The sequence below is a fragment of the Hippocampus zosterae genome, chromosome 11 (assembly GCF_025434085.1).
Source record: "Hippocampus zosterae strain Florida chromosome 11, ASM2543408v3, whole genome shotgun sequence".
Taxonomy (NCBI): Eukaryota; Metazoa; Chordata; class Actinopteri; order Syngnathiformes; family Syngnathidae; genus Hippocampus; species Hippocampus zosterae.
Window position 1 is genome coordinate 15,644,748 of NC_067461.1, and position 16,609 is coordinate 15,661,356.

The following is a 16,609-nucleotide window of genomic DNA, read 5'->3' on the forward strand; positions in this document are numbered from 1 at the left end:
AAGGATGAGCTCTTTGAGACACCGCAGAGGAAGCCTCAGAGGTTAATAAAGGAACCTGACTGGAATTCCAAAGACTTTGTATGTATTTGGTGTCCCTCTTTGCAAGTTTGCAACATGTGCTTCAGTGCATTGAACAACAAAGGTGTGGGCATTCAAAAGAAACGTTGATTTACCATCCATGATAACGTGGAGGAAGCTCCCTATGTATTTACAGACTTGAGTAAAACAGCGGGCGGCCCGGTAGTCCAGTGGTTAGCACGTCGGCTTCACAGTGCAGAGGTACCGGGTTCGATTCCAGCTCCGGCCTCCCTGTGTGGAGTTTGCATGTTCTCCCCGGGCCTGCGTGGGTTTTCTCCGGGTGCTCCGGTTTCCTCCCACATTCCAAAAATATGCATGGCAGGCTGATTGAACACTCTAAATTGTCCCTAGGTGTGAGTGTGAGCGTGGATGGTTGTTCGTCTATGTGTGCCCTGCGATTGGCTGGCAACCGATTCAGGGTGTCCCCCGCCTACTGCCCGGAGACGGCTGGGATGGGCTCCAGCACCCCCCGCGACCCTAGTGAGGATCAAGCGGTACGGAAGATGAATGAATGAATGAGTAAAACAGCGTGGTGACTTTTACGTTTTTTTTTTTCTTGGACAAGAAGGGAAAAAGCAGATAGTAGCTGTTGCCTTTGTACTGTCTCTGAAACTATGATACAAAGTCTGAACATAACCGCAACTTTTCTCAAAAGAATGTAGAGGTCATTGAAAATTCTTAATATATCAAGGGTCATTACACCAAGTCCATAGGATTAAATTTTTATGCTAGATGTCCTTGGTGATGCAACCTTCCCATGTAGAGGGCTGGAGACAGTGATGGCGATTTTAAATTTTAAAGTTTATTATAATCTGTAACTGGTTGGCAACCACTTCAGGCTGTCCCCTGCCTCTCGCCCCAGCTGGTTTAAGCTCAGCACACCTGCAACCCCCGTGAGGATAAGCAGGACAGAAGATGGATGATTTTTTTTTTTTGTTTATTTTTAGGTTCATAGCCTTCACCAATATTATTATTTTTTTTACAAAAAAAAACGATAAAACAGATGTTCAATATTACATATGATGAGCTGTTGCAGGTTCAATGTTTGGGAGCTTTTTGTAAAAGTTCCTCTGAAGGTTTATTTATTTATTATTTATACTTTTACAGGCCATGTATACTGTAGCCTCGGGGCTGTAGTTTCTCCATCCTTTTTTTCTTCTGAAATTATGGCAAAATAAAGCATGTCTGCAGAATTAGCGCATAATATCCACCTTGTGTGTGGTGTTTGTTGACAAACAATTGTGCTAGAGCCCACACAGCTTGTACAGTATTCTTGATGGTCATGTTGTCCAAACATGTCTAGATATGAAATAAGTATGAACCAAATATACTCAACCTAGCTTTACTTTCTGTATCATCATCCACTAATTGCTCCAAGAAATCTGTTGCTTGATGACTGTGACAAATGTTTCTTCCAACTGTTTTTTTTTTTATTCTTTATGCAGGCTACAGATGGGGACGTTGGCACATTTGGTATTGTTCGTTACTACTTCAGCGATGAGCCAGACCAGTAAGATTCATCTCCAAGTACATTTTATCATAAATTATTTTCTTGAATTCAGCTATGAAGATGAAATTGGAAATCAAAGTGAAAGGAGGCCCTCGGGAGGGGTAGTATCCTCTTTGCTTGTATAAACATTTTTGGGGAAAAAAAATGTGACTGAGCTATTCAGCGATGCAATTTTGGAGCTTCTAAATGTGCTAAGGGCTGACTTGGAGTCAGTCACAAGAAGCAGTCATGGCATATGACAAAATGTATGACATCTGCGCGTGTCTGGATCTTTTCAGTGTACTGTGACAGTTGTTGTTGGCCTCTTTCGAGAAGATGTCAGGGTTTGCGGTCCCAGGTTTTAAAGTGGAGTCAACCTCATTTTTTTTTCACACTGTGTTCTATGTGCCTATACCGGTCTAAACACAACGTTCTGATTAATATTGTGTTTGTGGAATGAGTTAAGCAGCAACATCCACCTGTTTTGTAGTCATCTCAGTGGGCGGTCATTCTGCCACTTTCTCTCAATTGAAAATGACATCACAGTAGCTCACGGCTCACCGTTTTTCTGAAGCTGAGCCATAAATGGTTGTTTCCTGAGCCACAAGCAACTGTGATGTCAGTTTCAGTCGAAAGCAAGTGGCAAAATGGCCGCCCCCTCAGATGGATCGAAACGGGTGGATTTTTACTACCTAACTCATATTCCACAAACGCAATATTAATCAAAATGCTGCATTTAGACTCGTGGAGCTGCATAGAACATGCTCTCTGAAAGAAAACTTTGGGGTTGACTTCCCCTTTAAATGCAATTTTAATCGGGAAGGGCCCATACGTCCAAATGGCACTCACTTGATATGAGTTCAATCTCACAAAACTTGGCTTCTGCGGTTGCTTGCTTTCCCCAAATCATCGGAGCAATGGAGTTCATTTTCTGTTACTCAGTAATCTGTGTTTCCCTCTTTCAATGGCATTTCCAATTCCAGAACTTTAAACTTCCAATTAAGGTGCTTCTCCAAATGATCCCAAATCATGATGAAAAACATCAGCGGGACCTAAAGCACAAATCCCATATTAAAATACAGCCATGTCTACACCTGTTGCCAACGTACAATCTCTTAATCTCTTAGAGTGATTGAACATGCAATTTTGCCCGCTATTTTGGATCTTATTGCAATTTAAGAGAACGCGGTCCACCAATGCTGCTCGCAAATTGTTGAGTAAACACACTATTTAACTTTTTTGGGGGGGGTAAAAATAAATACAGAAATAAATCAGGCCCAGTGTGATGTCTCTATAGCGGAGATCATCAATCCAATTATTTGTCTTGTCTTGCAGGTTTTCCTTAGATGCTGAAACAGGCTGGGTGATTCTGCGGGCCAGTTTGGATTACGAGTTAATGCGTCGCTTCACACTGACTGTTTTGGCGAGAGATGGAGGTGGGGAGGAGACCACCGGGAGAATTCGAGTCAACGTGTTGGACGTAAACGACAACGCGCCACTCTTCCAGAAGGAGGTGTACGTAGGCTCGTTGAGAGAGAACGAACAGGCTATCCAGCCAGTGGCCCGAGTCAGGGTGAGGGGCTAATAACTGCTAATGCTGAATACTTGCAGATTTAGATTTAGAAGTAGGATAATTCATCGATATTATTAGTCATTCATAGGTAGTCAGAGACTTTATTGATGTGGAAATCATTTCAGACCTCAGTATACAGTGTATTCTCCATTGATGTTTTCATTCACCTAGTTCCCTGTTTTTCTCCCTGTTGTATTATCATGTAGTTGTGTGCTTGTGTGCACTGTATCCAAGAGGTTCGGGCTGACCTGGTGTGTTGGCTATTTGTCACTGCCACACAAAAGCCAGAGGTGCACAGGTGCAATGGTAACTAATGGCTCAGCACTTCCTTTGATTGTGCCCCCAAGAAAGCCTATTACATGGCTTGTAACAGAGCGTCTAGCGATTGCTTTCGCTTCCGCAGTGCACAGTAGTGGCGTGTGTTTAGACGGCAGGACTTCAAGCGATTACTTGGTTCAACGCCCGGCTCACTGTGTTTGATTAGTCTAAGCCATTGGTGTCAAACTCCGGTCCTGGAGGGTCGCTGTCCTGTATGTTTTACCGTCTCTCCCTGTTGCAACACAGCCGATTCAAATAAACGGGATCAATATCAGGCTTCTGCAGAGCTTGCTGATAGGCTGGTCATTTGAATCAGGTGTGTTGCTACAGGGAGAGATGGAAAACATGTAGGAAGGCGGCCCTCCAGGACCAGAGTTTTGACCCCTATGGTCTCAGCTAACCTTAAACACTTCTGATATGAATAAGATGCCTTAATGGAGGAGCTGGGAAGCCAAATTTCACCAAAGGCTGGATCAGCATTCTGCCTTGAAAGAAAAAACAAGACAAGCAGAAAGAGCCACAACACCACTCCACAATTTGTGAAAATTGGTTTGTAGTAGAAATACCAGAAGTAGACAGAAGGAGGTGATGTGTTACAGAGACAGAATTTGCTGTTGTTTCTTCTGAAGGATTTAGTTTCCTGTGGTTGTCCTTGTTAAAATGGATTTAAATCAACGAGTGGGCTCATGCATGTAACCTGAAGATTTGACAATGTGCCCAACAGAATAATGCCAGTGACGTCCAGTACACTGGAACAGTCGCGACTAAGTCCAGCCAACAACAAAATAATGAGGGAGCGTTGTTCTTAATGTTGTGGATTAGCCCTGGAAAGATTTCAATTGGCCAGCTTTTAGCTGAGTTGGCACTTTAATATCCTGGGACAAATAGCCGTAACCAGCTTAAATATCCACAATAACATGCTGGCACTGATTTTGTTTTTTGTTGTTCTTTGTGCACTCTTACTCACTTACTCACTCAAAATGTACAAGTATAGATCTCCTCTGTACCTTTCCTTGCCCACAGGCAACAGATGAGGATTCTCCTCCCAACAACTTGATCACATACACCATCATTTCAGCTTCGGCCTTTCCTGGATACTTCAGTATCATCATGGTGGAAGGTTATGCAGGTGTGCTGAGCACGACAAATATGAGGTTCAAGAATACAATACACAGTAGGCTATAGGATAAAGTTTGGCCACACTTGACCTCTCGTTTCACATCAGTGCATGGATGGATCAATGGACACATTTCCCTAGATAGAATTTTGTGGAAAGTCTTCACCATTTTGGAAAGCCTTACCTTCTCTTCCATTCTCCCTTCCTCAGTGATCAGTGTAACCAGGCCTCTGGACTATGAAAAGGTTCCTGGTGGAACGATCCATCTGACAGTGATGGCCAAAGATGGAGGAAACCCGGCCCTCAATAATACTGTCGCTGTCACAGTGGAGGTTATCGTAAGTACAGCCCTGCAAAACACATACACACACACACACACACACACACACACACACACACACACACACACACATATATGCTCCATGTGTACTGTGTTGAACAAGTATAGAATGACTCTAGTAGTCCTTGATAACATTTTATGTGATGTTTACATGTCGAAGGAAACAGTCCTTTGGGAGGTTAAATTGTAAAGAAAAAAAGAGAACACTTTTCAGCTTTACAGAACATGTAAGGGAAAAAAAATCCTTTTTTCTGGACTGATTATCCTCACAAGGGTCGTGTGTCAGCTGCATCATATCCTATCTGACCTTGGGCAAGAGATTGTGTACATGTACATGATAAACAAGTTACCAGAACATTGCAGGGCACATATCGACAAAAAAGCGTTCACACCCACATGCACACCTAAGGACAATACTTCATATAACCAAACATGCATGAATTTGGAATGTAAGAGGAACCTGGAGAATCTGGCGAAAACCTCATGGAGCTCTGTTGGAGTACAAAACCTCAGGTAATTTTATTCAGAAACAATAAAATGGAGCTCGTGGCAATTCATGAAGGCAAATGTAATCTGGGCATTGTCCTATCCCCGTGGCCACATGTTATTGCACAACTATAGCACAATAACATCGCAAATGTAAAACAATAAGAAAAAGAAAAAAAACATCTTCCCTCAACGTGGTTCAAATGGTCTGCTGTCCTCAAACTGGTGACCATCGTTGATTCAAGAGCACTGTCCGAAACCCACTTAACCCCTGAAACAATTGATGTTGTTATGATATAGCTTCATAATAATAAGGCAACATGGGCAGCACATCTGCCTAATAATCAAAAGTTCTCTGTTCAAATCTCCAAGCTGACCTTTCTGTGTACTTTGTGTCTTCTACACGTTCTTTAAAACATGCATGTTAGGGCAATAAAGACTTTAAAGCTGTCCAAAGTCAGTTGGACTGGGTTCCAGTGCACCTGTGACCCTAAATGGGAAAAGTGGTGGAACATGGGGGGGATTGATGGAGAATGCAATAAAAAAAAAACAAATCATAAAACTCTCAAACTATTATGGAAATTGCATTGAATAGTTTGAATTGTGTTCAGCAATTTCAGCATCATACCTCCGCCAAAGGGGGGAAAAACTCCTCCATCTTTCACTGATTCTGTGTCTTCCCCTCCTTTTGCTACAAGTACTATCAAAACTGCAAAGTGGGTTTCTGGACAGGCTCTACTGTTTGTTTTGCAATTTAACATAACTCAAATAAAGTACTTTTAAAAACAATATGTGAAACACTTTAAAGTCCACGTTAAGTGTTCCACACTACACACTCCAACAAATGGACAAACTTAAACCTAATGCTGTTTAAAACTACAGTCATGAATACAAATCACCAATATTTAAAAAAAAGATTTAAGAGTAAAACTGCAAAAACAGCTTGAAAGATGGGACGCCAATCCTGACAATCATTTTCTGGCATGTGTGAAGATCCACAATGAAAGAAAAACAACTCGTTTATACTATTTGGGTCACATTTAACACATGTTGACATTGAACAAATTAGAAGTAATTAAACCTTGGCACTTGATATACTGATTATTACAGGGTACTTTAGGTCAAAGTAATTAAGAAAATTTGCTTTGAAACCATGACTTAATTTTATTTTTTTAGACACAAATATTAAGATCTGTTGTGTTACGGGATCCCAAAAAAATAAAATGATCATGAGTATTTTGATAGCTTCCAGGGGACATTATCACAAAACGGCACTGGACATGATTCCTCATTCCCATATAGATGTGTTCATACATGTCAACCAGTGTATGAGATGTGTTTTTGTCAGTCTTGTGCCTTGTGGTCATCTCTACAATATTTTTTTTGTATTCCTGGTCTGCGTTTGTGGGATCTGCTCCTGAACCCAAACAAGCTCTGTCTGTGTTCCATGTCACAGGGTACCCCAGAAGCATGCACTATTAGTCTGGAGGTGGAATCTTGAAACAGGAACGGTCTAAAACCACTCCATGATAATACATGCTAAACATAAACAATAGAAGTCATACAGAAATAACTGAGTGTGCCTTAATGCAGTTGTGCTGTCTGCACATGAAGAAACAATACACCTGCAAAAATGCCCCTTTTCTCTACAGCGCTAAATAAAAATTATCCCCCATTTATTAATGTCAGAAAGACTATTATTGCTTTTTGAATTGTAAAAAAAGAGAACTAGATTGTTCTGTTTCACTTTATTCTTGCTAGAATGAGGACAAATAGCTAGGAATCAGTAAAGCGGTGTTGGTTTTAAATTAAAATCTAGTGAAAACAAGTTTCTAATGTGGTTATTAGGTATTACCTTCAATTAGTATCGGTTTATTCACGGGCCATTGTTATCGTATAAACAGATCGTATCAAAATCGCCTTTATCGTCTCAAATTGTATAATTCCAAAAGAGTGATTCTATCGCTTTGTGTCAAATCGTTAGGCCTTATATCCATACGGATAATGTTGGCCATAACACGTATCATCACACCTCTTATATTATCTATCAAATCAATCAAGTTCTACTTTGCTCTGGTATAATTACATTGTGCTGTTGCTTCAAAAACATAATAAAATATTTTCCATGTTGTATGAAAGTGAGAATACCGTGTATCCGATTCACTATGGCTAGTGTTTATTATTCATTATTGAGGATCATATTGCTGATCAAAACAATACACTGCGTGATGATGTGCGCACAATGCTAGTTGTCAAAAGCAGAAATAACTCTCTAAACCTGAGTTTTGTGTTTTATTTAATTGTCTTGATGCTTCCTAAGAGAGTTTCTAAAGATCAGAAAGAAGCTTCCATGTGGGACGCCAGCCCGCAAATTCTCTGATAACCAAAGATAGAAAATATTTCCGCACGCGTCCTGCATGTGGACGAAATGCCGTTGGGGTAAATATTTACTGCAGTGCAAAAATCACAAGGGAGAGATGATCATAATTATATCTTTCTCACGTGCGCTTTACATCCTCGGTGTGCCACAGTGCTGTGACTCATGCCACAGCGGTTTATCAGCTGATGACAGCATCGCGCACAATGCCCGAGTGGAACGTGGAGATCGCATAGATTATGGTGCCAGTTACTTTTGCTGAAGGGTTAACATTTCTCTGAGGCTCACACAGAAAAAAAATAAAATAACTCACCAGGAATAACTAGACATTGAGATATGTTGGCGTGACAAAAAGACTGAAATGTCATACAATATGAGTGGGAGGATGTGGCACCTGCTGTGGGGGATATGAAGGTTGATGCTGGAACATAATATAGATCTGTCTAACTCTCAAATCTTAATTATCTTGTTTTATCTAAAGGAATGTCTGGATGATGTCCACTGCCATTGTGTCATTTTCTTGTTTCCCTTGGTGAAATGCATTCATTACCATTGTGGATTTTACGCGAGCGATAAGTGGAGCATTGCCATCCCGAATCCACCAGATGTTGCTCTGCTGGAAAAAGCTTGCCACGTTTCCCTACAATGTAGCAATGCAATTGGGTGATGAATCTGAATGACTCAACATATATTGAGCAGCATATGAGTGGTTAGCACATATGGCCAACAGTTCTGAGGTCGGCTTATGGCATAAGTTCACTTTTCAAGAGTGTGTTCCTTTCTCCCTCGCAACAAATGACTGCACAAATTAGTAACATGGCCAGAGAATAATGCGCAATTCCGTGAATATACATGGCTGAGTCTGTTTGACAACCTGCATTGTGAGAGTGCATTTTAAACTATTTTTCCTTTGTAAATTTGAGTGCTTTGCAATTGAAGGAGAAATGTGTTAATCTCCGAGCTGTTTGAAAGGTGACAACTTGTTTTTGCAACATGTGTGCTCTCATTGTACCCCCCCCCCCCCGCCCCCCACCACCACCCCCAGCCCTCCTTCTGAACAGCTGCTGATGTTTATCTCACTTCCAGGATGAAAATGACAACCCACCCGAGTTCAGCAAACCATCCTACATTGTCAAGATTCCAGAAAACATTAATGCTGGTGAGTAAACCTTTACATTTAGACTTCCTGTCAAGTCCCTTCAATGCACTTACTGGTTGATCCAACACACACACACACACACACACCTACAACTATGTATGTATAAATCACATTATGTTGCCTCTTGTGCTTTAGGGGATGCTGTTTTCAGACACCCCCCCCCATCCAGCCCATTTTTCATTGTCTTCAAGCTCATACTATTTCATTTGTTTAGATTTTGTACGTTCAAATAGTCCAAATGCTGCCTATTGACTATTCAAAGCTAAATCACTGGCTGCTATATTCATTTTCATGCATGCATTCAAGAGAAGCCTTTTATCCCAGACATTAGATTAGCCTCCACTTGCTAGAGGGAAATGAGATATTTGCCTGCCACCTTTCTCACTCTCTCGCTCTCTCTCTCTCTCTCTCTCTCTCTCTCTCTCTCTCTCTCTCTCAGTCGCTATTTCTGAGCTCCAGTTTCAGTTCAGGCCACTTTTTGTGTCTCAGAGACGATTTGAAGGAGCACATTGCCGAGCAGTTTGAGCTAGCGTTGAGATTTACAGGACTATGTGGCAAAAGCTCTTGGGCTTGTCCTGAGGACATTTGGTTTGGGCTGCAAGGCCATGCTCAGGGCCGGTGACCCCCTGGGTTATGTTCATTGAGCCGGCCTCTGCCAGTTACCCATTCCAAACAAGTTGATGGCCTGCTCATCCATAAACCCACTGCGACGCCCATAAAATTGAGATGTGGCCGAGGTTGATGAATGCCACTTTTGTGTTTTTATCCAGGAAAGTGTTAGCCTTTCTGTCTGTCTACAATGTATCTTTCCTAGATCCTTGACATTTGCTAGACACAAAATAACGTAGTAAATTTGCAAAGGGCTGTATCAAGAATGATGTCATCGCAAAAGTAATTGTACATGACAGACACTGCCATGGACATTGTGTTTTTTGGTTTGTTTCATTGTATGAATATCTTCTCTGTCCTGTGAAAAACACATTTCCAATCATTGTTTTCCAATTTGTAAAAACGTGATCTGAATAAAGATGTATTTTATGTGTTGTATTTTACGTTAATAGGATGTTCGAAACGCAAGCGGTGTTGTTCTTATTGTTGTGGTACTATAATTCTTAGATGGGTTTCATTGTTATTTTTTTTCAGCCACAGATATATTGCAATCACCTCTCTATACCATGCATCACAATATGACTGTACACAACAATAACACAAACAGTATGTTATTAAAAACCTCTCTGACAGCGTCAGTCAACACTGGGCAATGATATTGTTGGATGGTACTAAAGGAGGAGTTTGCAGTGTTAAAAGTGAACCCTCCCCCCCCCCCACTTAAGTGTCTGATTAAACCCACAGCTCATACCGATGTGCAAACAGTATGATTCTCAAACCAGGCCATTCATTACGACATGCAAGTGTGACAGCGCGTAGTCGGGATAAATAGTCACAAAGAGCACATATGCAGTTTCAGCAGCATTAGCCTTATGCCAACAACATGAACAATTCAAGCAACATTAGTCATGACTGCTAAATTGGCAGCGGGACTTATTTGTAACGGAATGTTACTGTAACGCTGAATGTTATTCCTCTCAAGATTTATGTTTGGGAATGTGTAATCAATTAAGAACCCCACCATAGCGATAATGAACTTGCATGTTGAAAGAAATGTTGCTAATTTTACATTGCTTCTTTATTGCTTTGGGTCCCCTTGCGCTGCTTTTGTTTGCTACTTGTAGACATTAGCCCAGTTAGAAAACGAAGTATGTGCATTGTTTTATTTTCCAAAGGTGGCTATTTGGCCATAGTTTCAGCAAAGCTCTTGAAGCCCGAGGTAGCAGGTCAGGGCTATGCCAACGCATGCACAATAAATGACTGGCACCTTGTCAGTACCGTGTTTCTATCAAATCACATTTAAAAAAACAGATGGGGCCACAGAGATCTTTTTCTCATGTATTACTGTCTGATGGACTGGCAATTTTGACAAAATTTTTTTTTTAATTTATTGGAAACTACCTCTTATCATTAAATCAAATGTATACACTGATCATCTCCCTGACTGTCACTTCAGATATATTTTTTTCACTCGTTCTGAAAGATTGTGTTCTGGCCACCTCTCCACAGGAGCTACAGTGCTGGTCGTCAATGCCACTGATTTGGACGCCTCTCGAGAGTTTGGCCAGGCCTCCCTCATCTACTCCCTGGAGGGCTCTTCTCAGTTTCGTCTTAACTCACGCTCTGGTACGTGTGCATGTGATTGTGTATTATAACAAACTGGATCCTATTTTATTGGTAAAGTGATTCTGGACAGTCCAAAGATATCAGAGAGCCTTCTCTAGTTCATCACACTCCATTGTTTCTTGTTTGTGTCTGCTGGACATATTTCCATTGACCTTTCTTCAGCGCTCTCCAGTTTTTGTCATAATCGTAATATATCGTCATTAAACATGTGTTTGTGCTTCAGGAGAGATCACCACCACAGCTTTGCTGGACCGAGAGCTGAAATCCGAATACATCCTCATCGTGAGAGCTGTAGATGGAGGGGTTGGCCCGCAGCAGAAGACTGGCATTGCCACGGTAAATGCGCTCATTTCATTTGCTGTTCAACAAACTCTAAATTTGCTCTCATTTTTTTTATTAAATTTACCACCGTTCCGCTGCTTCGCCCTTTGTGTAGGTGAACATTACCATCCTGGACATTAATGACAATGCCCCCCAGTGGAAAGATGAGCCATACCATGCCAATGTGGTGGAGATGAGCCCAATCAACACAGATGTCATCTCTGTGAGTGTGCCAAACCCAACCTGACAACACTGCCTACTATAATTGTTAATACACCAAAAAGACACATTACTGTATCTAACATTTGTCTTTTTTTCGAGTTGGACTGGAAAAGTGAGTTAATCACATTAGATTTCCTGTACAATATGTCTATACCAGGGGTGCTCATTACGTCGATCCTGATCTACCGGTAGATCTAAGACAGGTCCCAAGTAGATCCGAGGAGTGTCGAGGAGAAAAAAAACAACCAACCATTTATGTGTCTTTGTACATGTTAGTAATATATATTTTTGTGTTAATGTACGCTGCACCCTAATCATCTTATCTGTGTCATTTTCACCCCAAAAATATTTAAAAAATAAAATAACACAGGTAAATCTTGAATTTACAGTCGCGTGTGATTACGTCACCGGAAGTTGTTAGCACTCAGCAGTCTGCAATTGCGTGCGTGTGTGTGTGCGCATGCGTACCTTTGCTGACATAGGAATGTTTCGGTCAGTGGTTCTTAACCTTGTTAGGGGTACCAAACTCAACCAGTTCATATGCAGATCCACCAAACCCTTAGTGAAAAATAAAAATTTGATTCAAAAAGTGTTCCTTCCGTTATGCTGGTGCGAGACTAGAGTTCCTCAACTTGGCATGACAAATAATGCAGATAGGATGCTGAGTCCCATCACATTCCGTGATGCATGTGAATCCATGTGGTACATATTCGTCCAACCACTTTTTTTTTTTGCCCGACATATTTAGCATGTATTAAAATATTCTAAAAAAACAAAATCACACAACGTACTATCATGACAGTCAAACATTGACTGCTGACCAAACTAAATTTCCCGCAGCACCGATTGGACAAGAAATGTCATGTGATCATCTGCAGCCAGTGATGGCCAAGCGAACGTGTCATAACTCATTGACATGTTGAGTCGGGTGTGTCTTAACCTCCGTGGCAGAAGCTGCGTCGAAACCCTGAGACCTATTTATCAAACCTCTGGTGTAAATACACACACCATAGAACCCAGGTTAAGAACCACTGGTGTAAGTGTGATCAATAGTACTAAATATGGCTTTTATTTAGTACGGGTAAGCTTTTTAACCGACAACATTTAAAGAGCATGTGTTCAAAGAATACGTCGAATACTCAGTCTATCTATCTTACACATACTAGCGCTCCACTAGACCACATGGACAAATTACACTCACCGTGTAGGTCATCACAAAGTAAATGCTTGAATATTGCTCCCAAACTCTCCCATTGTCCTGCTGGTGTCTTTGGCTCCGTGCTGTTGGAAATTAAGCCGTGATCATTCATTAATTAAAGAGGCGTCGCTGAGTGTAATTAAGGGAGTCCGATTGCTAATTAAAATGTAGCCTGCAGTCATACACTTTGCAAATTATTCAGCTGCGAGGCAGGAAAGCGAAGAACCCGTCTCGCACAAAGACCAATGGTGAAATAGTGAAGAAAGACAAATATTGACTTTTTAAAATATTTGTCCTTCCACCTTTTTTTTCCCTCCGACAGCCTTGGGCTGAGCAATATGGCCTTAAAGTAAAATCTCAGATTTATTAACTATTTATTTTCACAAAAATCCACTTTTAGTAAGTTTTTATGTTATACCTTTTTTGGGGCGGGGGGGGGGGGGGATTTTAACATTATATTGGATATATACTGTATTACATATACTGGACATGAAATATGTGGCATGAGGAACAGAGAAGTGATTATCGGTAGTTCAACTGAGCCCAGGTGTTATAAGAGGCTTATAACACCTGCACTTTTCTTTGCAGTTGCGTATCAATAGGCCTCCAATTTGTGTGCTTACCATGTCCCATTAATAATTAAACACCTGAAAAAACCTTTGTTCCTCTAATGATCAATTAACCGTTGTGCCGCGTTTTTAGTCAGCACACTGAATAATTGATCAGCTCTTTAAAATCCAGCAAATGTTTTAGCCGGATTCCTCTTCCAATGCATTCATCACCGAGATCACCTAAAGAGACGTCACCATTTTTCTTATTCCCGAGTGTTGTGAGCGAGCAGTCGCCAGTCATCGTGCGTGTGTGAGATACTCTCCAGCTGAGGTGGGAAACGCAAGTGTACTCACATTATCATTCCTCCCCTCCTGTCATCTGTCAGTTGCTGTCGTCTCTCCTATTAGTTCTCACTTGTTCAGGACACTATTATTAACTGCTAACATGCTATTAAACCCACGGAATATTACCCTCACGGTAAGCCGTGAGAAGTAAAGCGCACCTGTTGATCAGCCCGATCAACCAAGGTGTGTCACTCTCCTGCCCAGGTGCTGGCACTGGACTCTGACAATGGGGAGAATGGGACTGTGGTGTACAGCATCAGTGTAGAAAACCGATTCTACACCATAAACAGCAACACTGGGAAGATCCGCACCAGCGGGGTAACCCTGGACAGGGAAAGCACTGATCCCAAGGTCACAATGCTCATGAGAACCATTATCATCTCTGCTGTGGACCGTGAGTTGTTTCTGTTTGTTTGACTCATCTGTAAAGCAGGCGTCAGTGACTTTATGTCGTACTGAGTAGAGTGCTTTCAATTCTGGGTGATTAATGTCTATTTTCAAGCCTTAGTCCTTAAGTTTTATGTTGCCCATGAAAAGTTTTATTGGGCACGATAAATTCCCTTGACCGAGGAATGCCTTTATATGTTTCTCTGGTGCCCTCTGTAGGTGGTGTACCTCCCCTGCGAGCGTCAGCAAGCGCAACAGTATTTGTCAACCTGCTGGATCTCAATGACAACGACCCAACCTTTGTCAACCTCCCGTTTGTGGCTGAAGTACCAGAGGGACTCCCTATTGGTTCCTCAGTGTTTAAGGTACCATTAAGGCAACAAACTCATTTGGTACCTAGGTACTTAAGTGGTGATTTACCCCACTTAATCCACCTCTTGGAGCCGCCGTTATTACGTTACAGTCATTGAAACCATCAATAATATACAAAAATGCAAGATAGAGCATCTGTGCCACTTACATCGTCGAGAGCAGGTCAGAACCACTGTTTCTTTAATCACATGCAAAAATAGAAAACACTAAAATACATTATACTCAGCGGTCCCTGTGTTTATATAGTCTAAATCACAGCACCAGTAATTCTGTTCAGTTCTAAAGGACCAGGCCAGATTACACTAAACACCGCAACAAGCTAAAATCTCATTGGGCTAAAAAAATAAAAATAAAAATCATCCATCCACATTCAATGGGAGCAGTGCAACCAAGGGAAATGCCATGAAATGAAGAGAATAGACTGTTGGGAGTCAATTATGGCCATAACATGGAACATCCATCCATCCATCCATCCATTTTCTGATCGGCTTAATCCTCACACGTGCCGCGGGGGGTGCTGGAGACTATCCCAGCTGTCTTCGGGCAGTAGGCGGGGGACACCCTGAACCAGTTGCCAGCCAGTGGCAGGGCACACAGAGACGAACAATCATTTGCACTCACACTCACACCTCGGGACAATTTAGAGTGTTCAATCAGCCTGCCATGCATGTGTTTGGAATGTGGGAGGAAACGGGAGTACCCGAAGAAAACCCACGCAGGCCTGGGGAGAACATGCAAACTCCACACAGGGAGGCCGGAGCTGGAATTGAACCCGGTACTTCTGCACTGTGAGGTCGATGCGCTAAACAATGGGCCACTGGGCTGACTACACGGAACCCATTTTAGAATTTGGTTGTCAATGTTGGTCAGTGCAGGTGTTAGGGGCCCTGACAGCTCCGCACTGTTACTTGGTGCACTCCAACAAAATGGTTACACCTGCGTGACAATACTGAAGTAATGATAATTTTGCAATTGTGTCCATTTTTTTTCCGTTTATTTATAGTGTATATTTCTTATTGTGATTATACTTTGCAGTGGTGAACTGATATTTTGGTCGAGAGAATGGCAATGCATAGAGAGTGAATGCTTACTTTTCTGACGGTTCCAATCGAAACTGTATTATCAACTTCATCACAGCAGACGTGCTGCTTCTAGCTCTTCACGCAAGTGGTTCTTGGGGAAATTTAAATGACAAATGCAAATATGGTGATTTAGTCTGGATTGCACTGTAAATTGTCATTGCGCACCGAGTAGTGTGAAACAACAACTCTCTGCGAAAAATTGACTTCTGCAAAAGGGGAAACTGCTCAATATTATTGTTCGGCTCCCCCTTGTGTAATGTAAATGGAGATTTGTATATTTGTCCGTGCACTATTAACTCTGTTTCTGTCCACTCTTAACTGTCCCCTGACCGTTCACCCTCCCTTTCCTCTTTTAGGTTCAGGTGGAGGACCCAGATCAGGATAAGAACGGTTTGATTACCATGGCGTTGCAGATGGGTATGCCTCGCTTGGACTTTTACCTCAACACTTCTACCGGCATTCTCACCTCATCTGCAATGCTTGATCGGGAGCAGATTGGACAGTACCATTTGAGGATTATAGCATACGATGCAGGAAAGTTCCCTCGCACTTCAACTTCTACCCTCACTGTCACCGGTGAGTGTCTAAATGTGTTTGATCGTGAGAATTGCAACTTGATTTCCTTGGCTCTCCTGATATTATCTGCCAAATGAAACAGTTGAAGCATTTAATGAACAAATTCTCATAAATCATAAGGGGGTTTGCCTCTTGTAATCTCATTTCTGTGGAATCCATTAAGAGAGATACTACCACCTGCTGGTGGCACTTGATCATTCAAAAAAAAAAGTGACCTTACAATGCAATACAATACATGCTGATTTATATAGCGCTTTCACAACAGTGGCAGCTGTAACAAAGCGCTTAACAAAACAGTTAACATAAAGTAAAATAATAAACACAACACATAACATAAAACACGGACGCTTTGTTGTTTGAAGCAGTTTGAGAAATGATAACCT

The 16,609-nt window shown here is 41.6% G+C and overlaps 1 protein-coding gene across 2 annotated transcripts in view; it reads left to right on the forward strand.

The window, feature by feature from the left end:
* The window catches only part of cdh23 (cadherin-related 23), a 167,102-nt gene that overhangs the window by 95,921 nt on the left and 54,572 nt on the right, over positions 1-16,609 (forward strand). For both annotated transcript variants that reach the window (XM_052080058.1, XM_052080059.1), the window contains exons 14-24: positions 1,524-1,588; positions 2,903-3,140; positions 4,482-4,587; positions 4,786-4,913; positions 8,865-8,937; positions 11,056-11,172; positions 11,396-11,508; positions 11,609-11,716; positions 14,014-14,203; positions 14,416-14,561; positions 16,007-16,226. In XM_052080058.1, the coding sequence (XP_051936018.1) occupies positions 1,524-1,588; positions 2,903-3,140; positions 4,482-4,587; positions 4,786-4,913; positions 8,865-8,937; positions 11,056-11,172; positions 11,396-11,508; positions 11,609-11,716; positions 14,014-14,203; positions 14,416-14,561; positions 16,007-16,226 (1,504 nt within the window). The remainder of the gene's footprint in view (positions 1-1,523; positions 1,589-2,902; positions 3,141-4,481; positions 4,588-4,785; positions 4,914-8,864; positions 8,938-11,055; positions 11,173-11,395; positions 11,509-11,608; positions 11,717-14,013; positions 14,204-14,415; positions 14,562-16,006; positions 16,227-16,609) is intronic.